Source organism: Dysidea avara, chromosome 4 (assembly GCF_963678975.1).
Source record: "Dysidea avara chromosome 4, odDysAvar1.4, whole genome shotgun sequence".
NCBI classification, from domain to species: Eukaryota; Metazoa; Porifera; class Demospongiae; order Dictyoceratida; family Dysideidae; genus Dysidea; species Dysidea avara.
Genome location: NC_089275.1, coordinates 39,213,138 through 39,239,878, shown reverse-complemented (window position 1 = coordinate 39,239,878; position 26,741 = coordinate 39,213,138). Strand labels below are relative to the sequence as shown.

The 26,741-nt window shown below is 40.1% G+C and overlaps 1 protein-coding gene across 1 annotated transcript in view; it reads right to left on the bottom strand.

Moving 5' to 3' along the window:
• LOC136253850 (CAP-Gly domain-containing linker protein 1-like) overlaps nt 1–23,644 on the bottom strand; it is a 72,189-nt gene extending 48,545 nt beyond the window's left edge. Inside the window, exons 1-5 of the mRNA XM_066046511.1 lie at nt 23,017–23,644; nt 22,499–22,969; nt 22,283–22,445; nt 19,921–20,113; nt 3,653–3,784 (exon numbers count right to left, since the gene is read on the bottom strand). Coding sequence (XP_065902583.1) covers nt 3,653–3,784; nt 19,921–20,113; nt 22,283–22,445; nt 22,499–22,969; nt 23,017–23,644 — 1,587 coding nt within the window. The remainder of the gene's footprint in view (nt 1–3,652; nt 3,785–19,920; nt 20,114–22,282; nt 22,446–22,498; nt 22,970–23,016) is intronic.
• Between the last annotated feature and the right edge of the window lie 3,097 nt (nt 23,645–26,741).

The window sequence follows — 26,741 nt, the reverse complement described above, 5'->3', positions numbered from 1 at the left end:
AAAACGTTTTAGTTTTAGTTATAGTTTTAGTTGTACATAAGAAAATCTTTTAGTTTTAATTATAGTTTTAGTAATCTTTTCCAATTCCTTTTAGTTTTAGATTTAGTTTTAGTAAAATATTCTGTTGTATTTTAGTTATAGATTTAGTTTTAGTTAACTAATACATATTTGTCTTACTAAAAGTACTTTTAGTTTTAGTTATAGCTAACTAAACCACCATCAGGTCATAAACTATAGCATATATTGATGTTTGGATGCTACATATAGCAGTATAGTTTCATTCTGTGCTTTGTTCCACCTGTAGAAAATATGTGAACTTATATGTGCAGTAGACTGAGCAACATGGTGTTGTTTTAGTAAAGAGTTTTAGTTTTAGTTATAATCATAGCTAGTTTCTTCAATAATTTTAGTTTTAGTTTTAGTAATCCTTCTTAATTCATTTTAGTTATTGATTTAGTTATGGTTTTATTGTCTTTTTTGTTTTAGTTTTAGTTATAGCTTTAGCTTAAAACATGAAAACCTTTTAGTTTTAGTTATCTTTCTTAATTCTTTTTAGTTTTAGATATAGTTTTAGTTATAATAGGGATTTGCTTTTAGTCATAGTTTTAGTTTTAGTTAACTAATACATATTTGCCTTACTAAAAGTACTTTTAGTTTTAGTTATAGTTAACTAAAATAACACTACTCAGTAGATCATGCAATAGCGGCACCCTGAAGCTCACAGCAGTGATTACATTTATGTGGCCGCAAAAATGTTTCATGAAGTGGCGATAAAATTGTTTCATAATATACATGCAGCAATAGTAATATTCATGCAGCAACCACAAATGGAATTGGGCAACTGAGGGGATCAGGTTGGGATCACTAGATGCTGTTGTAGCCATACTTGGGCAGTATTGCATATCGACCAATTGATGTCTGGGATATATATGCTTTAACAGAAGCAGTAATAATGGTGGTAACAGGCATGTGGTAGATGTAATCTTCATGCAACATTACCCTCAGAGCGATAGCAGTAGCGATGATAATATTCATGCAGTAGCAGCAGTAATAGCAGCAGTAATAGCATTCTTGCAGCAGCGATAACATTCATGCAGCAACACCTCAGTGCAATAGCAGCAGCAATAGTAATATTCATGCAGCGGTACCCTCAGTGCAATAGCAGCAGCAGCAGCAGCAGCAGTAGCAGAAGCAGCAGCAGCAGCAACACTGCATTTACTTGATCAAACGCCGCACCTTTAATAGTCGCAGCACTTGAGTGGTCCCACAATCAATTGTGAAAACAATGGCTTAAACATCGTTCACGAGAAAGGAATGGTAGTCGAGTATGAATAGTCACTACATTGATTTTTGGAACTAAGGTAATAAACGCCATTGCATTTAATCAAGTAAATACAGTATTCATGCAGGAGCACCCTGCAGCAATAGCAATATTCATGCAGCACCACTCTCAGTGCAATAGCAATAGCAATAGTGATATCCATGCAGCAGCACCCTCAGTGCAATAGCAATATTCATGCAGCAGCACCCTCAGTGCTTTCAATAGCGGTATTCATGCAGCAGCACCCTCAGTGCAATAGCAATATTCATGCAGCAGCACCCTCAGTGCAATAGCAGCAGCAATAGCAATATTCATGCAGCAGCACCTTCAGTGCAATAGCAATATTCATGCAGCAGCACCCTCAGTGCAATAGCAGCAGCAATAGCAATATTCATGCAGCAGCACCCTCAGAGCAATAGCAATATTCATGCAGCAGCACCCTCAGTGCAATAGTAGCAGCAATAACATTCATGCGGCAGTACTCTCTTAAGTGAATCATGCAACATATACTTTGCATAGCGTAAAAGCACAATAGCCTCATAGACTTGCAACAACTTGCAAGCAACCAGCCATCATGCTAGATCAAACATACAAAGCTGTTACCTTACATAGAACATGCTACCAGAGAAAGCTTGTCCAGTAAATACTTGCCCATTGGCTGTGGTCCCATCCTCCTCCCTCAGCTGCCACCAAACTATATGGAGGAGTGTACAAACACAGTGTAATTGAAATGTGTAGGGTTTTTTTTTGCCGGCACTACATTTATACAGCAGTACTCTCAGTCAATTATGTAACAGCAGCATATCATGCAGTGGCACTCTCATTATGCATCATGCAACGCAGCACTCTCAATCATGCAACAGCAGCATATCATGCAACAGCAGCATATCATGCAACAGCATTCTCAATGCAATAGCATGAAGTCATTATGAGTTTTTTATTTTGCTTTTACCAGCACTATATACGCCTGATAACACCATCTGTGACCCTTAGCCATCACCTAGCCAGTGCCTGTCTGTATCAAGCATAAGTAGCACCTAGTGTGAGTGACCTAACAGAAGCTGAATAGTAGGAGCACTTACAGCTGGCAAATGATTGACGTAACACATTATTATTAAAGCACAATAACATTCATGCGGCATCATCATGCAGCAGTGCCTTATGCAATAGCAGCATGCAGCACCAACACTTAACTAAGGCAGGAGCAACAGTTGTGGCATACATAGCATATAGAATAAACACAGCAAGACCTCATGCAAAATCAAGGCACATGTTAGCTGTGCATATAAACATGCTAATGGCGAAAGCTTATTACACCCTGGCAACAATTAAACAACTCGAACAAATAAGCGTAACAGCTGACAACACATGAATAGACAAGCCCAGAAGCTAACGATACAACATTAACGGACAAGCCTAAAAGCTAACGACAAGACTAAGCCAGTTGAGCAATTCATTGCAGCGACACTTTAATCATCCTAAACTTCTTCGTGAGAACTCGGCCAGTATCCCATGATAGCCGTTCATCTTATTGTCATGGTGCAATCAGTTTCATTCAATTTAGTGTGCCGCATGCAACACGTGTCACACAAGAAACGAGCTCACCGGTTATAATGAACTTCCAGCAATGACAACCTTGTTTCTTTTTACCATCTCAACCGATTCCATAGGCTGGGAAGGACTGCTACGAAGAACCTCTGGCCATGGTAGCTTGGCTCATACACAACTCCTCAGAGTGGAGCATTTTTGTTCATCAACCACTGTCCCCGGTACGCAACGCAACACTAGCGGTCTTGTTTCACCTACTAGAACTTTTCTTTAACTAGGCCATTCACTTTTCGAGAACGTGGTGTGTCACGTGACCGCAAACCTGTTAAACCAGTTTGTCGATTACACAATACTTGAAGCCATCTCAACAGTACTTCACATGCTTAGATCATAGTGCACCCTTACACTATAGCGTGCACTTAGGTCACAGCAATTATGTACAAGTTCTTATAGCGCTATATCTGCAGCATGCATGTTAACTTCAATTTATTGTGATACAATGAATTACATTTTAAAACTTCATAACAACCTATCTGAAGATTTTTGGCCAATCTGGAGACACTTTTGGGCTTGATATATACTATGTAACTAATACTACCAAGGCACCATGAAGCTAAAGTGAGGTCGATTTCTGATCAGTTTAATTTGTAAAACATGCTAACTTCATGATTCCTGGTATACATATGTACAGTACTACTGTACTGTATATTTTTTTTCAACTATACGTACATACTATATATTCTAGACAGAATAAGTACATAAATAGTAGACGCACACACGTACTTTATGCGATTCATCATAACTTCCAGCACCGTCATCGCAATCATAAGTATCAGCATTGGCTACATTTGGATGTGGTCTATAAAATGTTGGTACATTGTGCTCGTCAATGGTTGGTGGAATTGTTGGAACTCCCTAAATAGAGGTGTACAAACATACATACGTATGCACACATGTATGTATGTATGTATGTATGTATGTATGTATGTATGTATGTATGTATGTATGTATGTATATAGTATAGTACAGCTGACCTAATTTTGTAAAACTAAACTTTTTGTTGCAGTAAAATTTACACAACTTTATCATTGTCACTTTTAAGTTTGGACAGCCTTTTTGCTTAAAACATGGGTGGATGTAGGCTGAAAACTGTACCTTGATAAATTTCACAGTTCCTAGTAACTAACTCCATTAGTAGCTTGTTGCCCTTTACAATTTAGTGATTGATTACATGAGTACCTGCAGTTATTTTCAGCATAATCAGTGTACAAACTGATTGTTTTGCTCTTCCTGCTGTCTATCACTACATAAAACTGGAGCATTCAGCAGATAAGGTTTTAATAGCACATTGGTTTTTTTCCTCTAGACAGCAAAGTAATCATAAAAACTTCAAGAAAATGCAAACTAATTTGGGTTTTCATCCATTGGGTTGCAGTTTGGCGTTAACTTGCCAACTTAAAAGTGAAATCAACGGTACTGCCAAGAAATGACTGCAGCAATGTTAATGAAATTAATATAATGTGGTTTGCCCACTTAGAAGAGCTTATGTGACCAGCTAAGTGAAAACCCAACTAGTTTATATTTCTCAAATTTCTTTTTTATTAATTCTTTGTTGCTATGAGGAAAACAAATGGGTGTTAAAGTTACAGTCTTGTCTGTTGCATACTCTTGGAGTTATAACAATGGAGAGCAGGATAAACAAACATCTAATTTGTAAGCGTAAGACAGTCAAAACACTCTACTTCTTTTATCCCACATCTCACTGTGATCTGCTCTTGGCAACTCCAGCCTAGGGCTAGGGATAAGACCTAGGGCTTTGTACTAACCGGGATAACTATCTATGTTGATCAAAGACACAAGCATATCAACAAGACACACGATAGTGTGTCGTGCGGCCCAAGAAGCCGGCGCGCCACACCATGAGTATATTAACAGGAAGAAAGAAAACGCAATTTTCACACCTATGTAGCTCTGTGATCCCTTATCCGATTGGAACCAAATTTGCTAGAGACGTGCCGCCCAGTTAGGGGAGTCTACATACCAAATTTGAAGAAAATCGCTCCAGCCATTTCCGAGATACGAGCGAACAAAATTTCATTTTAATTTCTTCGTTTTTTTCTTCTTCTTCATCTTCTTCATTTTGCACACTTCGCAAAATTCGCCATAAAACACGAATGCGTGCTCGGATCGGGCTGAAAATTGGCACACTTAAAGGGCTCATTAAAGCAGATCTCCGTACCAACTTTGGTAGGAATCCGATGAACATTCATGGAGTTATTACCGATTATTTGCGTAAAATAAGGTCGAAGGTCTGTCACACCTACAGGATAAACCCCTTGGAGGAATCAGTTGAAAATTGATATGTAGATGGAGCAACAATCATAGGAGTGCCTTTTTGTGGTTTGAAAGGAATCGGGATAAAAACCATGGACATATGACACAAAACCCAACCTGTGTCAAAATTACGCGATCGATTTTTATGAATTAAAAAAACTATTAGTTTTCGTGTCTACCAGGCAAACCGCTTAGAGCAACGAGCTGAAAATCTGTATGTAGCTGGAATAATCATCATAGAAAGTTCTTGCAGTAGTACAGAAGAATCGAATTACAAATCACTGAGTTATGATTCGAAAGGCAACTACGTGCAGTAAATGCGAGATCGAGATACTCTAATAGAACAGTCACCCTAATAAAGCATTCAGCTGCATGTATAATTTACACAGTTATATTACATTGCAAGTTATTCTGTAGGGAATTCAGCTACAAACAAGTCACTCTGTAGTCAGGTCAGCTAGAAGAAGGTACCTAATAGAGAGTTCAGCTACAAAGAAGCCATCATGTAGAGAGTTCAGCTAAAATAAATCACCCTGTAGAGAATTCAGCTACAAACAAATTGCCCTGTAGAGAGATCAGCTAGAAGAAGTTACCTTGCAGAGAGTTCAGTTACAAAGAAGCAATCATGCAAAGAGTTTAGCTGCAAACAAATCACCCAGTAGAAAGTTCCGCTATGAACAGATCACACTGTAGAGAGTTCAGTTAGAAACAAGTCATCCTGTAGAGAGATCAGCTAGACGAAGTCACATTGTAGAGAGTTCAGTTACAAAGAAACAATCATGCAAAGAGTTTAGTTGCAAACAAATCACCCAGTAGAAAGTTCCGCTATGAACAGATCACACTGTAGAGAGTTCAGTTAGAAACAAGTCATCCTGTAGAGAGATCAGCTAGAAGAAGTTACCTTGTAGAGAGTTCAGTTACAACAAAACAATCATGCAAAGAGTTTAGCTGCAAACAAATCACCCAGTAGAAAGTTCTGCTATTAACAGATAACACTGTAGAGAGTTCAGTTAGAAACAAGTCATCCTGTAGATAGATCAGCTAGAAGAAGTTACCTTGTAGAGAGTTCAGTTACAACAAAACAATCATGCAAAGAGTTTAGCTGCAAACAAATCACCCAGTAGAAAGTTCTGCTATTAACAGATAACACTGTAGAGAGTTCAGTTAGAAACAAGTCATCCTGTAGATAGATCAGCTAGAAGAAGTCACTTTGTAGAGAGTTCAGCTACAAAGAAACCACCATGTAAGAGAGTTCAGATGCAAACAAATCACCTGTAGAGAGTTCAGCTAGGAACAAGTCACCCTGTACAGAGATCAGCTAGAAACAAGTCACCCTGTAGAGAGTTCAGCTAGAAGAAGTTACATTGTAGAGAGTTCAGCTACAAAGAAACTACCATGTAGAGAGTTCAGCTGCAAACAAATCGCCCTGTAGAAAATTCAGCTACAAACAAATCACCCTGTAGAAAGATCAGCTAGAAGAAGTTACATTGTATAGAGAGTTCAGCTACAATCAAATCACCCTGTAGAGAGTTCAGCTAGAAACAAGTCACCCTGTAGAGAGATCAGCTAGAAGAAGTTACATTGTAGAGAGTTCAGCTACAAAGAAACTACCATGTAGAGAGTTCAGCTGCAAACAAATTGCCCTGTAGAGAATTCAGCTACAAACAAATCACCCTGTAGAAAGATCAGCTAGAAGAAGTTACCTTGTAGAGAGTTCAGCTACAAACAAATCACCCTGTAGAGGGTTCAGCTACAAACAAGTTACCCTGTAGAGAGTTCAGCTAGAAGAAGTTACATTGTAGAGAGTTCAGCTACAAAGAAACTACCATGTAGAGAGTTCAGCAGCAAACAAATCGCCCTGTAGAGAATTCAGCTACAAACAAATCACCCTGTAGAAAGATCAGCTAGAAGAAGTTACCTTGTAGAGAGTTCAGCTACAAACAAATCACCCTGTAGAGAGTTCAGCTAGAAACAAGTCACCCTGTACAGAGATCAGCTAGAAACAAGTCACCCGTAGAGAGTTCAGCTAGAAGAAGTTACATTGTAGAGACTTCAGCTACAAAGAAACTACCATATAGAGAGTTCAGCAGCAAACAAATCGCCCTGTAGAGAATTCAGCTAAAAACAAATCACCCTGTAGAAAGATCAGCTAGAAGAAGTTACCTTGTAGAGAGTTCAGCTACAAACAAGTCACCCTGTAGAGAGTTCAGCTAGAAGAAATTACATTGTAGAGAGTTCAGCTTCAAAGAAACTACCATGTAGAGAGTTCAGCAGCAAACAAATTGCCCTGTAGAGAATTCAGCTACAAACAAATCACCCTGTAGAAAGATCATCTAGAAGAAGTTACCTTGTAGAGAGTTCAGCTACAAACAAATCACCCTGTAGAGAGTTCAGCTAGAAACAAGTCACCCTGTAGAGAGATCAGCTAGAAACAAGTCACCCTGTAGAGAGTTCAGCTAGAAGAAGTTACATTGTAGAGAGTTCAGCTACAAAGAAACTACCATGTAGAGAGTTCAGCAGCAAACAAATTGCCCTGTAGAGAATTCAGCTACAAACAAATCACCCTGTAGAAAGATCAGCTAGAAGAAGTTACCTTGTAGAGAGTTCAGCTACAAACAAGTCACCCTGTAGAGAGTTCAGCTAGAAGAAGTTACATTGTAGAGAGTTCAGCTTCACAGAAACTACCATGTAGAGAGTTCAGCAGCAAACAAATTGCCCTGTAGAGAATTCAGCTACAGACAAATCACCTTGTAGAAAGATCAGCTAGAAGAAGTTACCTTGTAGAGAGTTCAGCTAGAAACAAGTCACCCTGTAGAGAGATCAGCTAGAAACAAGTCACCCTGTAGAGAGTTCAGCTAGAAGAAGTTACATTGTAGAGAGTTCAGCTACAAAGAAACTACCATGTAGAGAGTTCAGCTGCAAACAAATTGCCCTGTAGAGAATTCAGCTACAAACAAATCATCATGTAGAAAGATCATCTAGAAGAAGTTACATTGTAGAGAGTTCAGCTACAAACAAATCACCCTGTAGAGAGTTCAGCTAAAAACAAGTTACCCTGTAGAGAGTTCAGTTAGATGAAGTTACATTGTAGAGAGTTCAGCTACAAAGAAACTACAATGTAGAGAGTTCAGCTGCAAACAAATTGCCTTGTAGAGACAAACAAATCACCCTGTAGAAAGATCAGCTAGAAGAAGTTACCTTGTAGAGAGTTCAGCTACAAACAAGTCACCCTGTAGAGAGTTCAGCTAGAAGAAATTACATTGTAGAGAGTTCAGCTTCAAAGAAACTACCATGTAGAGAGTTCAGCAGCAAACAAATTGCCCTGTAGAGAATTCAGCTACAAACAAATCACCCTGTAGAAAGATCATCTAGAAGAAGTTACCTTGTAGAGAGTTCAGCTACAAACAAATCACCCTGTAGAGAGTTCAGCTAGAAACAAGTCACCCTGTAGAGAGATCAGCTAGAAACAAGTCACCCTGTAGAGAGTTCAGCTAGAAGAAGTTACATTGTAGAGAGTTCAGCTACAAAGAAACTACCATGTAGAGAGTTCAGCAGCAAACAAATTGCCCTGTAGAGAATTCAGCTACAAACAAATCACCCTGTAGAAAGATCAGCTAGAAGAAGTTACCTTGTAGAGAGTTCAGCTACAAACAAGTCACCCTGTAGAGAGTTCAGCTAGAAGAAGTTACATTGTAGAGAGTTCAGCTTCACAGAAACTACCATGTAGAGAGTTCAGCAGCAAACAAATTGCCCTGTAGAGAATTCAGCTACAGACAAATCACCTTGTAGAAAGATCAGCTAGAAGAAGTTACCTTGTAGAGAGTTCAGCTAGAAACAAGTCACCCTGTAGAGAGATCAGCTAGAAACAAGTCACCCTGTAGAGAGTTCAGCTAGAAGAAGTTACATTGTAGAGAGTTCAGCTACAAAGAAACTACCATGTAGAGAGTTCAGCTGCAAACAAATTGCCCTGTAGAGAATTCAGCTACAAACAAATCATCCTGTAGAAAGATCATCTAGAAGAAGTTACATTGTAGAGAGTTCAGCTACAAACAAATCACCCTGTAGAGAGTTCAGCTAAAAACAAGTTACCCTGTAGAGAGTTCAGTTAGATGAAGTTACATTGTAGAGAGTTCAGCTACAAAGAAACTACAATGTAGAGAGTTCAGCTGCAAACAAATTGCCTTGTAGAGACAAACAAATCACCCTGTAGAAAGATCAGCTAGAAGAAGTTACCTTGTAGAGAGTTCAGCTACAAACAAGTCACCCTGTAGAGAGTTCAGCTAGAAGAAGTTACATTGTAGAGAGTTCAGCTTCAAAGAAACTACCATGTAGAGAGTTCAGCAGCAAACAAATTGCCCTGTAGAAAATTCAGCTACAGACAAATCACCTTGTAGAAAGATCAGCTAGAAGAAGTTACATTGTAGAGAGTTCAGCTAGAAACAAGTCACCCTGTAGAGAGATCAGCTAGAAACAAGTCACCCTGTAGAGAGTTCAGCTAGAAGAAGTTACATTGTAGAGAGTTCAGCTACAAAGAAACTACCATGTAGAGAGTTCAACTGCAAACAAATTGCCCTGTAGAGACAAACAAATCACCCTGTAGAAAGATCAGCTAGAAGAAGTTACCTTGTAGAGAATTCAGTTACAAACAAATCACCCTGTAGAGAGTTCAGCTAGAAACAAGTTACACTGTAGAGAGATCAGCTAGAAACAAGTCACCCTGTAGAGAATTCAGCTAGAAGAAGTCACATTGTAGAGAGTTCAGCTACAAAGAAACTACCATGTAGAGAGTTCAGCTGCAAACAAATTGCCCTGTAGAGAATTCAGCTACAAACAAATCACCCTGTAGAAAGATCAGCTAGAAGAAGTTACCTTGTAGAGAGTTCAGCTAGAAACAAATCACCCTGTAGAGAGTTCAGCTAGAAACAAGCCACCCTGTAGAGAGTTCAGCTAGATGAAGTTACATTGTAGAGAGTTCAGCTACAAAGAAACTACAATGTAGAGAGTTCAGCTGCAAACAAATTGCCTTGTAGAGACAATCAAATCACCCTGTAGAAAGATCAGCTAGAAGAAGTTACCTTATAGAGAGTTCAGCTACAAACAAATCACCCTGTAGAGAGTTCAGCTAGAAACAAGTCACCCTGTAGAGAGTTCAGCTAGAAGAAGTTACATTGTAGAGAGTTCAGCTACAAAGAAACTACCATGTAGAGAGTTCAGCTGCAAACAAATTGCCCTGTAGAGACAAACAAATCACCCTGTAGAAAGATCAGCTAGAAGAAGTTACCTTGTAGAGAATTCAGTTACAAACAAATCACCCTGTAGAGAGTTCAGCTAGAAACAAGTTACACTGTAGAGAGATCAGCTAGAAACAAGTCACCCTGTAGAGAGTTCAGCTAGAAGAAGTCACATTGTAGAGAGTTCAGCTACAAAGAAACTACCATGTAGAGAGTTCAGCTGCAAACAAATTGCCCTGTAGAGAATTCAGCTACAAACAAATCACCCTGTAGAAAGATCAGCTAGAAGAAGTTACCTTGTAGAGATTTCAGCTAGAAACAAATCACCCTGTAGAGAGTTCAGCTAGAAACAAGCCACCCGTAGAGAGTTCAGCTAGAAGAAGTTACATTGTAGAGAGTTCAGCAGTTTTGCTGCAAACAAATCGCCCTGTAGAGAATTCAGCTACAAACAAATCACCCTGTAGAAAGATCAGCTAGAAGAAATTACCTTGTAGAGAGTTCAGCTACAAACAAATCACCCTGTAGAGAGTTCAGCTACAAACAAGTCATCCGGTAGAGAGATCAGCTAGAAGGATCACCTTGCAGAGAGGTCAGCTACAAAGAAATCACCCTGCTTCATCTTTTCTTCTTCCTGTAGTAAAGAAAAAATGACAGGTTAAAAAGCCCTAAAGCCGGCCATAGGCCGGCTTTGGGGTATACAAATACAAAAAGAAGTGAAATCTAATCCAAAACAGCCAAGCTGTAAAAAAAGAGTAAATAATCATTCTCCAGCAAGGTTTCATTGTTAAATTTACCATTTAACATTCAAAATGCAACTGAAGCATTAAGGAGTAGTTGTAATAGCTTTACAATATTAAAACAATAATTATTAGAGCCACTCATTGCATAATGAAGATATTGTGGTGGTGATTCAAATGTTTTTGCAGTAAAGAGAAACAAAATACTGTATACTTCTTGAATGATAAACTTTACTGACTTTACAAAAACTTGTCAGCAGCTCGTAAAGAAATTTAAGACTCTTCAAAAAAGGGGGATTCCATGGACCCTTTGAACCTCCCCATGATCTTCCCTTGTGCCACATCACTGATGAACTGCACTTAACTACTGGTGGCCTCTAGTTAAACAGGGTGATACTGTGCTGTATATTGGCTTGGTTTGATATCATTTGCTGATTGTGCTGTGTGTTGGCCTTCATCACCTTGTTGTGCATAGCTTCACTTCTTGACTGAGTCAGAGACATCTCAACACTACAGTATTAAAAATTTACTTGTTTGTGGGTATACAATTTGTGTGCTCCCCTTGATATGCGTATAGCTAAATAATTTCTATCATTGGTGTTGCCAATAATGTATCGCAACAATAATGTATAGCTCTCTCCTGTATGTTTTGTATGCATACACATCACACCAATGATGTTAGCTACTTGTGGCCTGTAGTTACGATGGCACTATTGTGCTATATCTGTCACTATTGTGCCACATTGGCTTGATTTGGGATCATATGTTGATTGTGCCTTCACCACCTTGCTGTACATAGCCTCACCAGGGGGTTGTTATGATGGTGTATTGACTTGGTTGCATGTGACCAGGTACTAGTAATAATATTATAACCAAGTATTGCAGTTGAGATAATAAATAATGAATATAACTACATATGAGTTTGCACTAACCAGGGTTCGGATTGCTGGTGAACAGAGGCACAAAGAGATTGTAATAATCAGTTTTGTGTCAGTGGTTAAAAAACAGTATGCCAATCAAAACACCTTAGCACATGATGTGCATTCCAGTGCCGGTGCATTTTTTGGAACAGGTGTTGATCTAGAGAGTCAAAGCAATGAACCATCATTCCTGAAAGTAGACATAAAAATGTTCAGAATTCCATGCTGGGACAGAAAGATAGCTGAGGAAGACTAGCTATTTGAACAATGGACAGTTTGAACAGCTACCTAATTGTTGTTTGCAAGTATAGCCTGATGTGTGGCCAATAACAATGCAGCAAGGTTGAAGGTGTTAATATCATTCAAATGACCACTGAATCTAACTGAAATTATTCACTGGACTTATAATCATAGACAGTTTTAGTTAATAATTTAAGACTGAGTTGTATGACTACTTTATCAGAATAAGAACATGTAAACAGTTTGCTGAAATAAATTGTGCCCAACAGGTATTTTGTGACTAGTGTAAAAATAATTTAAAAAATTAAAATATGGGAATAGAGATCACTGAAAAAGTAAAGAAACAAGAGTCAAACAAGCATAAGTACTGAGAATGCTTCCGTATAAATGTTTATTTGAGTTTACATAGAGATCTCTGTGTATTTAATATCTAATCCAAAACAGCCAAGCTGTAAAAAAAGTGTGCGGCCCTCAGAAAGGCTATGGTGAAAAAAGATGTGAAATCCAAGGTGGCGGCCAAGAAATGGCTGTGATGGTAGGTTAATGGTAAAAATTTTAATAACGACAATTCAGGTGAATTTTTGTGCCGCTTCACAAAATTTACCTAAATTGTCATTATTAAAATTTTTACCATTAACCTACCATCACAGCCATTTCTTGGCCGCCACCTTGGATTTCACATCTTTTTTCACCATAGCCTTTCTGAGGGCCGCACACTTTTTTTACAGCTTGGCTGTTTTGGATTAGATTTCATTTCTTTTTGTATTTGTATACCCCAAAGCCGGTCTATGGCCAGCTTTGGGACTTTTTTAACCTATGTTTTTTTCTTTACTACAGGAAGAAGAAAAGATGAAGTAGATGTACTTTAAATATTTTATCAGTAAATGTACAAATTATATATACTGTATAACTAGTGAATTTAAAAATTGTTAATTTAGAAATGGAAGTAGGGATCAAGCGATAAAAACTACTGAAACAAGTGATTTGAATGATGGCAACTATTACAACATAGCTTTGTGGGGAAATCCTTACATTGGCATCTCACCACGTCACCATATATGTTCAATGCCAAAGTAGGGATTTCCCCACAAAGCTATGTTGTAATAGTTGCCATCATTCAAATCACTTGTTTCAGTAGTTTTTATTGCTTGATCCCTACTTCCATTTCTAAATTAACAATTTTTAAATTCACTAGTTTGTTAACTTTTTTGGTATAGGTATATAGCTATTATTGATCTTTGGCACTGACTGCTCTATTAGAGTATCTCGATCTTGCTGCTTGCTTTATGCAAGCTGCTCAATTACTAAATTGAAAGGCATGCAGGGTTTCTATCTCCTGTTTTCTACAATTAGTTACAGCTGGACCATTAATAATGGGCGTGGTCCACTGATCGTTAAGTACGAGCGCGCGCTCTGATTGATACGGGCGTGGCCGTGTGTTCTTACTTCACTAGGCTGTTTGATAGCTTTGCAAGTGTTGCTATACAGGCATCTACTTGCCCTTACAGTACGGAATCCGTTATTAGTTTTGTGGCGTCCGAATACGGCTGCTCTAAGGAAAGTGTCGATACGAATTATTAACGCCTCCGTGACTGGTAAAGAAGAAGACGATCCGTAATTGAAGATAAAAGGAAAGGCAAAGCGCAGAAGGCAGACACTCGTCGGAACCCGAAAAGGCACATCCCAGCAGCGAGTTAAATATTGTGGCAAAGAATGGTGATCCTTCGCTGCTTCGTTTGGCCTGTAGCCTTGCGAATGTGGTCAGGCAGGCAGGCTGGCAGGCAGGCAGGCTGACGAAAATTTCTGTTTTAGCGATTTTTTAGAAATAAAATTCCAGCACTTTTCTAGTCGTTTCCTGATATATAACGCTAGAAATAAAGTTAGAAACTTGAAAACTCTTTAGTAAAAGGTTTATTTGCTGTGTGAGATATTTCTAGGATGATTTTTGAGGGATCGAAATTTGAGGCGCGCGCCAAATCCACCCGGATCCCTACTTAAACAGTACTATCGTACTGTTTGATACATATGTGACCGGATTTGCGAAAAGGGGTCTTCCACACACATCCAATTTGCCAACTTTGACAACTGATAACTTCACATTGGAAAGAGCTATTGCCTTGAATTTTGGACAGTGGTGAGCACCACTATAGCTGAATACGTGGTGAAATTTTCAGGTTAATATGTTACTTGAACACTGAGTTATGGTCTCCAACGGTTACGGAATTGGAAGTGTGTGGAAGACCCCTTTTCGCAAATCCGGTCACATAATATTATATTGATTACAGAAATCTCCATGGTGGTCTCTTTGTAACTGAACACTCTACAAGGTGACTTCTTCTAATTGCTCTCTCTACAGGGTGAATTGTTTGTAGCTGAATGATCTACAAGGTAACTTCTTCTAGCTGATCTCTCTACAGGGTGATGTGTTTGTAGCTGAATTCTGTATAGGTGATTTGTTTGCAGCTGAGCTCTTTACAGAATGGTTTCTTTGTAGCTGAACTCTCTAAAAGGTAACTTCTTCTAACTGATCTTTCTACAGGGCAATTTGTTTCTGGCAGAATTTTCTACAGGGTGATTTGTTTGCAGCTGAACTCTCTACATGGTGGTTTCTTTGTAGCTGAACTCTCTACAAGGTAATTTCTTCTAGCTGATCTCTCTACAGGGAGATTTGTTTGTAGCTGAACTATCTACAAGGTAACTTCTTATAGCTGATCTCTCTACAGGGAGATTTGTTCGTAGTTGAATTCTGTACAGGTGATTTGTTTGCAGCTGAACTCTCTACATGGTGGTTTCTTTGTAGCTGAACTTTCTCCAAGGTAACTTCTTCTAACTGATCTTTCTACAGGGTGATTTGTTTGTAGCTGAACTATCTACAAGGTAATTTCTTCTAGCTGATCTCTCTACAGGGTGATTTGTTTGTAGCTGAATTCTGTACAAGTGATTTGTTTGCAGCTGAGCTCTTTACAGAATGGTTTCTTTGCAGCTGAACTCTCTACAGGGTGATTTGTTTGTAGCTGAAATCCCTACAAGGTAACTTCTTCTAGCTGATCTTTCTACAGAGCGATTTGTTTGTAGCTGAGTTCTCTACAGGGTGTTTGTTTGCAGCTGAATTCTCTACATGGTGGTTTCTTTATAGCTGAACTCTCTACAAGGTGACTTCTTCTAGCTGATCTCTCTACAGGGTGATTTGTTTGTAGCTGAACTCTCTACAGGTGATTTGTTTGTAGCTGAACTCTCTACAAGGCGATACTTCTAGGTAATCTCTCTACAGGATTCCTTGTTTCTAACTGAACTCTCAACAGGGTGATCTGTTCATAGCTGAACTTTCTACTGGGTGATTTGTTTGCAGCTGAACTCTCTAAATGGTGGTTTCTTTGTAGCTGAACTCTCTACAACATGACTTCTTCTAGCTGAACTCTCTACAAGGTGACTTGTTTCTAGCTGATCTCTCTACAGGGTGACTTGTTTCTAGCTGAACTGTCTACAGGTGATTTGTTTGTAGCTGAACTCTCTATAAGGTAACTTCTTCTAGCTGATCTTTTTACACTGCATATTTGTTTGTAGCTGAGTTCTCTACAGGGTGATTTGTTTGCAGCTGAACTCTCTACATGGGAGTTTCATTGTAGCTGAACTCTCTACAATGTGACTTCTTCTAGCTGAACTCTCTACAGGGTGACTTGTTTCTAGCTGAACTCTCTATAGGTGATTTGTTTGCAGCTGAACTTTCTACATGGTGGTTTCTTTGTAGCTGAACTCTCTACAAGGTAACTTCTTCTAGCCGATCTTTCTACAGGGTGATTGAGTTTTTTGCAGCTGAACTCTTTACATGGTGGTTACTTTCTAGCTGAACTCTCTAAAAGGTGACTTCTTCTAGCTGAACTCTCTACAGGATGATTTGTTTGCAGCTGAACTCTCTACGTGGTAGTTTCTTTGTAGCTGAACTCTCTACAATGTGACTTCTTCTAGCTGAACTCTCTACAGGGTGACTTGTTTTTAGCTGATCTCTCTACAGGGTGACTTGTTTATAGCTGAACTCTCTACAGGTGATTTGTTTGCAGCTGAACTCTCTACATGGTGGTTTCTTTGTAGCTGAACTCTCTACAAGGTAACTTCTTCTAGCTGATCTTTCTACAGGGTGATTTGTTTGTAGCTGAATTCTCTACAGGGTGATTTATTTGCAGCTTAACTCTCTACAAGGTGACTTCTTCTAGCTGAACTCTCAACAGAGTGATTGATTTTTTTTGCAGCTGAACTCTCTACATGGTGGTTTCTTTGTAACTGAACTCTCTACAGGGTGATTTGTTTGTAGCTGAACTCTCTACAGGGTGATTTGTTTGTAGCTGAACTCTCTACAGGGTGATCTGTTCATAGCTGAACTCCCTATAAGGTAACTTCTTCTAGCTAATCTTTCTACAGGGCGATTTGTTTGTAGCTGAGTTCTCTACAGGGTGATTTGTTTGCAGCTGAACTCTACATGGTAGTTTCTTTGTAGCTCTACAATGTGACTTCTTCTAGCTGAACTCTCTACAAGGTGACTTGTTTCTAGCTGATCTCTCTACAGGGTGACTTGTTTCTAGCTGAACTCTCTACAGGTGATTTGTTTGCAGCTAAACTCTCTACATGGTTTATTTCTTTGTAACTGAACTCCCTGCAAGGTGACTTCTTCTAGCTGATCTCTCTACAGGGAGATTTGTTTGTAGCTTAACTCTCTACAGGTGATTTGTTTGCAGCTGAACTCTCTGCATGATGGTTTCTTTGTAGCTGAACTCTCTACAAGGTAATTTCTTCTAGCTGATCTCTCTACAGGCCGATTTGTTTGTAGCTGAACTCTCTACATGATGGTTTCTTTGTAGCTGAACTCTCTACAAGGTGATTTCTTCTATAGCTGATCTTTCTACAGGGTGATTTGTTTGTAGTTGAACTCTCTACATGATAGTTTCTTTGTAGCTGAACTCTCTACAAGGTGATTTCTTCTATAGCTGATCTTTCTACAGGGTGATTTGTTTGTACCTGAACTATCTACATGATGGTTTCTTTGTAGCTGAACTCTCTACAAGGTAACTTCTTCTAGCTGATCTCTCTACAGGACAATTTGTTTGTACCTGAACTCTCACATGATTGCTTCTTTGAAGCTGAACTCTCTACAAGGTGATTTCTTCTAGCCGATCTTTCTACAGGGTGATTTGTTTGTAGCAGAACTCTCTACAAGGAAACTTCTTCTAGCTGATCTCTCTACAGGGAGATTTGTTTGTAGCTGAATTCTGTATAGGTGATTTGTTTGCAGCTGAGCTCTTTACAGAATGGTTTCTTTGTAGCTGAACTCTCTACAAGGTAACTTCTTCTAGCTGATCTCTCTACAGGACAATTTGTTTGTACCTGAACTCTCACATGATTGCTTCTTTGAAGCTGAACTCTCTACAAGGTGATTTCTTCTAGCCGATCTTTCTACAGGGTGATTTGTTTGTAGCAGAACTCTCTACAAGGAAACTTCTTCTAGCTGATCTCTCTACAGGGAGATTTGTTTGTAGCTGAACTCTCTATACATGATTTGTTTGCGGCTGAATTCTCTACATGATGGTTTCTTTGTAGCTGAACTCTCTACAAGGTAACTTCTTCTAGCTGATCTCTTTACAGGGTGAATTGTTTGTAGCTGAACGATCTACAAGGTAACTTCTTCTAACTGATCTCTCTACAGGGTGATTTGTCTGTAACTGAACTCTCTACAAGGAAACCTCTTTTAACTGAGCTCTGTACAGGGTGAATTGTTTGTAGCTGAACTATCTACAAGGTAACTTCTTCTAGCTGATCTCTCTACAGGATGATTTGTTTGTAGCTGAACTATCTACAAGGTAACTTCTTCTAGCTGATCTCTCTACAGGATGATTTGTTTGTAGCTGAACTATCTACAAGGTAACTTCTTCTAGCTGATCTCTCTACAGGGTGATTTGTTTGTAGCTGAATTCTGTATAGGTGATTTGTTTGCAGCTGAGCTCTTTACAGCATGGTTTCTTTGTAGCTGAACTCTCTACAAGGTAACTTCTTCTAGCTGATGTATCTACAGGGTCACTAGTTTGTAGCTGAATTCTCTACATGGTGGTTTCTTTGTAACTGAACTATCTATAAGGTGACATCTTCTAGCTGATCTTTCAACAGGGTGATTTGTTTGTAACTGAACTCTCTACAAGAAAACTTCTTCTAAATGATGTCTGAACAGGGTGAATTGTTTGTAGCTGAACTCTCTACAGGGTGATTTGTTTGTAGCTGATCTCTATACAGGTTACTTATTTCTAACTGATCTCTTGAATTCTGTTCAGGGTGACTGCTCTATTAGGATGACTGCTCTATTAGAGTATCTCGATCTCGCACTTGCTACACCAAGTTGGATTTCGTGTTATAACTCCGTGGCTTTAAGTCTGATTTTTCTACACCATTGAAGAGCCTTTCTAAGATGATAACTCCATCTGTACAGTGATTTTCAAAGCATTACCCCAAGTGGTTTATCTGGTAGGCGTGGCAAGTATAATAATAATAATAATAATAATAATAAAATTAGCTAATCTCGATTGCGTAATTGTTACACACTGTTGATTTTTTCGCTGTATCTTCCTGGTTTTTAGCTCGATTTCTTTCAAACCACAAAAGGTTTGAGGTTCAATAGTTAACCTATTCACCCACCGATTTTCAGCTTCTTCCCATACGCGGTTTACCCTGTAGGCGTGACAACATATTGGTGTTATTCTTCGTGCATAATCGCTCATAACTCTTTGCCTGTTTATGGTATTCCAGCCAAAGTTGGTACAGAGATGCGCCTTTATACCCCCCTTCTGTGTGTCATATTTCAAGGCAATCGGATAACGCGTTCGCGTTTTATAGCAGTTTTTGTAAGTGTGCGAAAAGAGGAAGAAAAATAAGAAGAAAAAAAAAAACGAAGAAACTAAGCCAATTTTTGAAGTCGCATATCTCAGGAATGCCTGAAGCGATTTCGCTCAAATTTGGAATGTGTAGTACTGAAGTTGGAGGGAATGTACACAGCAAAATTTGTCTTGTTTCATCAAGGCAGCACAGAGCTACGGAGGTGCGAAAATTGCGTTTTCTTTCTTCCTGTCAATATACTCACGGGGTTGCGCGCCGGCTTCTTGGGCCGCACGACACACTACCGTGTGTCTTGATGTTAGGCCTGGTTTTCTAGAATTACAGCTAGCTAGTTGTTAAAATATTAGGATACAAAACACGTGCGCTGCTGCACATGTGCGAGGCATCCATATAAAAACTGCCATGTTTTAACACCATTGGCCATTTGTTAGCGAACCAAGTGCATGAAATTTAAGGGCATGGGTGGGTGGGACCATTGATATGCTCGACTTCACCTTCTTCATATAATCCCAAATAGCATGCAATCACTGCGTGATCTGAGCCATTTGGAAATTATATTTCAGAAGGTTCAGTCTCGCACAGGGCCGTAGGAATCGGTCCGGTTTGTCCGGCCATGGCCGGACCACTTTGCAACCCTACAATAATTAGGTTGTTTGAATTCGTAATTTCAATTATTTTGATGCATTTCGATAAATACGACAGCTGAAAATTGCAACGTTATTCTCCTGGTTTTCAAAGTCAAGTTCTGCGTCTACCTCATCCTCTTCATCATCATCTACAGTATCTTCACCATCGTCATCATTGGTGCCATCATCCAAGCAAGACAATTCTTCCCCATCACAGCTCGCCACATCCAGTTCCCGCCTCGCATCACAAAACGATTCTTCCCCATCACAGCTCGCCACGTCCCTCGTATCACAGCGTCACACTGACAGTCTCAACTATCCACAAATACTTGATGCTCCTCACCAGCCTCGTTCATTCCATTTTCCACGTCGTTCGTTTAGAAGTAAAAAGGTGGTTAAGCGGGGATTTAATGCAAGTTGGTTCGACAGCCATACGTGGCTGCACTATGATGAAAGTAAAGATTTAGCGTTTTGTTACCTTTGCATGAAGGCAGTAAGGAAGAACACGTTAAATCTTAGTAGGTGTGCAGACAAGGCCTTTATATCTATATACAGAGGGTTTTCTAATTGGAAAGATGCCAAAGTAGCTTTTAGAAATCACGAACGAACTAAATGCCATAAAGAAGCTGTTCACACTGTAGTAGCCCTGCCCAGAGATTATGAAGATTGTGCTGAGTTGCTTTCCTCGCAGCATGCAAAAGAGAAAGCTAATAATAGGCAAATGATGCTTAAGTTTTTTTTCTGCATTGCGCAGAATTAAGAGTTACCTTAGGTCAACAATGTCTCAAGTAAGACTCAATTTCCTAATGGTACTACATGTACACAAAGAACTAACTGACCAGTTGCATCTCATTGAAGTAGCTAACGAGTTTGTTAGCAAAAAATCTACTGAACCCAGATTAAGTATATATCTTTGGGAAATTTACTGAGAGAGATACTGTAGGTGTAAGTGTTTGCCTTAATTGTGGAAAAGTCTTGAGTTGCAGTACCTGTTGTAAATAGACTTATATGATGCATAATAGCTATAGCTGCAGTTGTGACTTTCATGCTTATTTTGTTATGACATGTAGTGTGTATAATTATATGGATCAGTTTTGTAATTGATTTTCACCCTGCATTATTATATAACTAGCATTTCTCATCATTTCAGTTGTAACACTATTATTACATTATAAGTACATCATGATCATGACCATCACCAAATCATTTTCAATGTGCATGTGCTACAATTATATGCCAAATAATGTGGCATACATAAAATATGAAATAATAAAAAAATCATGGTACAGTATAGTCTAAGTGTCAAAAACTAGTCAGAAAATGCACCAGATTCCATCTCAGAGTGCTAATTTTTAAAATTTTTCCTGGGGGGGCATGCCCCCAGACCCCCCTAGCAGCTCCATGCTTCGCATGTCGGTTGTGTGCTTTACACAACTGTGACCAGCTGCTAGCTATCTCACAGAAAATTGGCCGGACCACTTCAACATACCTTGCTACGGCCCTGTCGCATATCAATGGTGTTGCTATAGCTCACAACCTACCAACTTAATTTGGAAGGTGGAATCGAGTACAATACTATGTCACATATACCACAATGTGTACATACAGAATTTAACAATCAACTACTATTTATATATATATATATATGTATAGAGCTGGGCGATAGTATAAATGATAACTGACGATACGATATGACAAAAACATCTCGATATGTAACATATTGATAAACTGTAGGCTGAAAATTTGTCTGTCACTGTAGGTTGCAGATTGATTTGGAGGAAAAGCCACTTGGTACACTACCTATAAAGAAATTGATGTGATGGATGTACAGTAACATACTCCCAAATCCTCAGTTAATGTCATGCAGTAGCTACAGTGAAACCTGCTGAACCGTTCATTTCAAAACAAATACGCTAGTCTTTCAATTAAAAAAAGATACAATTATAAAAACCATTAGGTTACTATTTTCTTTTATGATTAGCCACAGTAAAGCAGGCATCACTGTAACTCAATTATGATGTTTTGTGAAGTCAATGAACATATAAAATTTTACTGTTTTGTTAATCTCACTTGTCAAAAATGTAATGTTTAATGTTTCAGCTAATCCAAGTTACGTGCCAAGAACACAAGCTGGTCCACTACATGAGGTTTCAAACAGCTCCTCTTGCTGGTTACAATGTTGCCACCTGTGCTGAACGTACGTTCAGATGCAATGCTGGTTGCACAAATGCACAAGTATTTGCGAGCTAGATTGCTCAACATAGGCAAATGAAGACACTCTCTCCTCCACCAATCCAATGGGCAAGTATCAATTTCCAATTGTGGGCATTGCAAGTATATCATTAGTTCATTGTTTGCCTTCGCGAGAGGTGTCAGTTTACTCGCAGAGCTACTGTCCGATTGCATTGTCCCAATACCATACTTCTATCCTAGAAATTTGCCAAGTTTCGACTTCTTCATTGCAGGACCATCATCTTCAACAACCTGTACTTCACATTCTGTAGCTGCATCATCTATTTCTAACATAGCCAGCTTCACCATCTCTTCAATTTCTTTCTTCTTGTCATCATCATCTTTGCAGTGCTTGAATTGTGGGTCAAGAAATGAAGCTATATCTAGTAGATTACTTATTTCAGACGATCCGTATTGTAGTAAATTTTTGCTTTACATCTTGCTTTCATCTCCTTGGTAAGTGTTGTGTCTTCACTGGACTCTAATAACAGCTCATCGCAAAGATGTTGAAGCAACGGTTTGACCACTGAAATTGTCACATGTGCTTCACCTGAGAGTGTGTCAGTCAAATCCTCAAGAGGAGATGCAAATGTACTGATCGATGTTAACAAATCAATGTCCTGCCAAGTGAGTGACAAGTGGCTGGTACTACGCTTACGACTCAGTACTATCCTTATTGCATCTTTTTGTTCTAAAATACACTTTACCATAACAGCAGTAGACCCCCACCTTGTTGACACGTCGGCTTTGAGTTTATGTGTGGGTAGATTTTGTTGCTCTTGGACTTTTGTCAACTCGTTGCTTCTTTTCCAACTTTGAGAAAAGGCAGCAACAATCTTCCGACATTTTCTCAATACAGCATCCACTTGTGATCTCCCATCATCAAGGCCCTTGTTTACTGCCAAATCTAAGTTATGGCCAAAACAACTTAACCTATGCCAATCAATAATTCACATGCCAGTTTAATATTAGTACCACTGTCAGTTGTAATTGCAACTTGGTTGTCTGGGTTTAGATGCCATTGGTTAAGCGAAGAAGCTAGCACCTCCTTCAAATTCACCCCAGTGTGTGCTTCAGGAATATAATGTGTCTGGAGGCACTTAGCATGTAAATTCCAATTGTTGTCAATGAAATGTACTGTGTAGCTAAGGTAAGGCTCACTTGTTATTGAAGACCACAGGTCAGTTGTTCCAGCGTAAAATGTAAGGTGTTGGTTATCAATTTTCTGTTGTAAATTGTTCTTAACTTCGGAGTACAGTGAAGGAATGGCGACCCTGCTGAAGTAGTTGCGACTTGGTAAATCATATCGTGGATTAAACGTTTCTAACATTGCTCTAAAGCCAGGCTTTTCAACAGTGTATTCAGGTACCATGTCTTTCACTAAAAAGCGAGTAACGATCTTCGTCAAATCCTTGTGTTCACGAGAAGTCCTGCTCAGCTTCAGTCGGCTTTCAAGCATTTCCTTTACGGACTTCATCGTGGGTGCTGAACTTGAAGCTTCTTCATCCTTTTCTTGAGTAGCCTTGCATAACTCGCTGTACAATTCCGGGTATTTGTGTTCAAGATGGTAGAATAAATTCATTGTACTACTGGTCCTAGTAGGAATCTCCTTATGGCATCGCTTACATCAAGGTTTGTCAGTGTTCGCTGGCCTTCCGTTTGTGTCAGGAACAAACCCAAAGTATTTCCAAATAGGGGATTTGGTGTTTGGTTTATCGACCAGCGTGACTTCCGCATCACTTGGACTGCTTCCCGACACGTGTTCAGATGCCATTTTCTTTTGTAAGCGAGTATCACGTGGTTGCATACTTCCGTATACTATCCGCGATAATATTGTGTGGTTTCAGGTCATGCTCGATAGTAATTTCATATCGTCGATTCGATATAATATCGTCCCATCGCCCAGCTCTATATATGTATAATTATATCCCCAGTGGTAATCCCAGAGTCAGCAGCTGCTGAGGACGAAGCCCCTCTTGTGAAGTGTGCTGTAAAAACTGTCACATCAATTCCCGCCATCTTAAGAACCTCTTTTAACCACCTAACAATGGTGCATGGAGTTACAGGGTTATGAGGCTTGACGATACCTAAAACTTGTTGACTGTTTCCCTTTCTTAAAGGTGCTGTTACCTGTTTGTAACAATAGTGTCTCCACTGGGCAGAGCTGTTTATTGTCAGGAAAACTGGCAAATAATAGTCAGTTAAGGTTTACCCTGTCATGATTGCTTGGCCAAAGTGGAAAGTAGAAATACCACACCCTCAGGCTTGAACTGACAATTGTCCAGTTGAAGAGCTGCCAAATCAGCAGAGCGGGATGGTCTAGCCAATGACATCACCATTACCAGTTTGACTGTTAATAACTTAAGTGATACTGAAGCAGTGTCACCCCATAGTAGAATATGACCAAGAATCACCTGCACATTCCAAGTACCTATGTATTTAGGCAGTGGTGGCCTTGCATGGAAGGCCCCTTGGAGGAGTCTGGCCATTAGGAGGTGCTTGCCCATGTCGACGTCATCCACTTTGTCATGAACACTGGAAATTGCTGATCTGTAAGCATTAAGAGAATTGGTCTGGTATCCTTGCGAGTGTAGCTCTGCCAAAAAATTAGCTACATCAGAAGCGGGTCCTGAAATGGGATCACAACTCCATTCAGTACACCAGCCCAACCATTTCTTGAAATGGGAATCATAGGATCGCAATGTTTTACTCCTCCAGGATGCGAGGAGGAGCTCCTTAGCTTTGTTAGAAAGGTTTGCACCTCCAAACTTCTGCTTGAGATAGACCACATGGCTAGCTGTGGCAGGAACTCCATCTGAACACTGTGGGGGTGGTATCTGAAACGTGTTCCAATTGCATGGAAGTTGTCTCGGGTAGTCGAACAGCATTCCCAGTAGGACTGGATACCACCTTCCACACTGGAGCCACCAGAACTACTTGAGTTTGCTGGCTCCTCACCTGCGAAAGAACTCTGCCCACTAGGTACCACGGAGGATTTGCATATCCCTTCAGTGGTCCCTACTGTTGGCTGAAAGCATCTGTGGCTTCCACTAACAGGTACGGTCTCCAGCTGAAGAATCGTGGCAGCTGATTGGACAGACGGGATGCAAAAAGGTCCACCTCCAATGGACCCACCAAATATTGACCTTCCCGAATAACTCGGGGTGTAGGCTCCAGTCCATTTGGTCTGTCCGGGTCTTGGACTCGGCATCTGCCACACAGTTGGTGATCCCTGGGGTGTGTTCCACCACAAGGATAATGTTCTTGGATAGAGCCCACATCCAAAGCTCCTTTTCTCAAGTTGTGTCAACAGCAGGGAAACTGCTCCCCCTCCCCCAGTTGATGTATGCTACAGCCTTCTGATTGTTGAGCTGTAGCAGTACTGAAACTGCTGTGTGATCCTTCAAGAAGTACTGCACTGCCAAGGTTGCTGCCAACAGCTCCAAGCAGTTTATATGTATTTCCTACTCTACCTGGCTCCAGGGTTCCCTGGTCCTGGTGCCACTGCGCACTGCTCCCCATCCTTGCAGAGATGTATCTGACTTTACCACCACCATTTCCTTCTGGCGAATCAGGACTTTGCCATTCCATTGAACGAGTCTCTCCTGCCACCACAATAGTTCTTTCCTGGTTGGAAGGGACAAGTTGATGGATGCAGTGTAGTCTTGATTGCTGCTGCTCAGTACCTTCTTTAGATCCCCTTGAAGGGAACAATAAAACAAGGGAGCTGGGAGAACTGCTTGGGATATTGCATGCAGTTTCCTATTACTTGAGCCAGTTGACATGTTGTCACCTGATCTTTCTACAGGGTATGGCTCACTTCCAACCTGATGTGGTGGAGCTTCTCCCCTGGCAGGCTCAAATGTAATGTGGTAGAGTGCACCTGGAGGCCCAGGAACTCTATCTGTTGAGTGGGGGAGGCTACTGACTTGGGCACACTGATAATGAACCCCAGCCCTGTCAACAGGTAAAGCAGCGCTTCGAGATGAAGCATCACCTGCTCTGCAGATTCTGCCATCAGGAGTATGTCGTCCATGTAAATGACCATACGGACTCCCATGCTCCGAAGGAAGATGGCCACTGGTTTCATTACTTTGGTGAATACCCAAGGTGCACAGGACAGGCCGAACGGCAGGCATGTGAACTGATAGTGTTCCAGCCACACCTGAAATCGAAGCATGGGTTGGTGAATGGTGATCCACATGGATTTGGACTGTGAAGTAGGCATCCTTGAGGTCCACCTTCACCATCCAATCGTTTAGCCTTAGTAACTCTTTGAGTGTCGCTATACCCTCCATCGTAAAGTGCTGGAGCTTCACCCATTTGTTCAACCTCTTGAGGTTTATCACAGGTCTCATCTGACCCCCTTTCTTGGGTATTAGGAAGATAGTTGAGTAAAAACTACCCTGAGGCTGAGGGTTAGGTATGCTGATTACAGCTCCCTTCTCTTGAAGAGTAATTACTTCCTCCTGTATCAAGAGACTTTGCTCTTCTGAGGATGTAGGAGGGTTTGGCTGATGTACCTGCACTGGTGGGTTGAGGAATGGAATTCAAAACCCTGTATGGTTTCGATTACCTATTTGTCTGTTGTCAGTGCTTGCCAATTCTTTACGAAGTGGCTCAGCCTGCCAGCCACATTGAGTGCCAACAGTGCTGCCTGTGGCTTCACGAAACCCTGT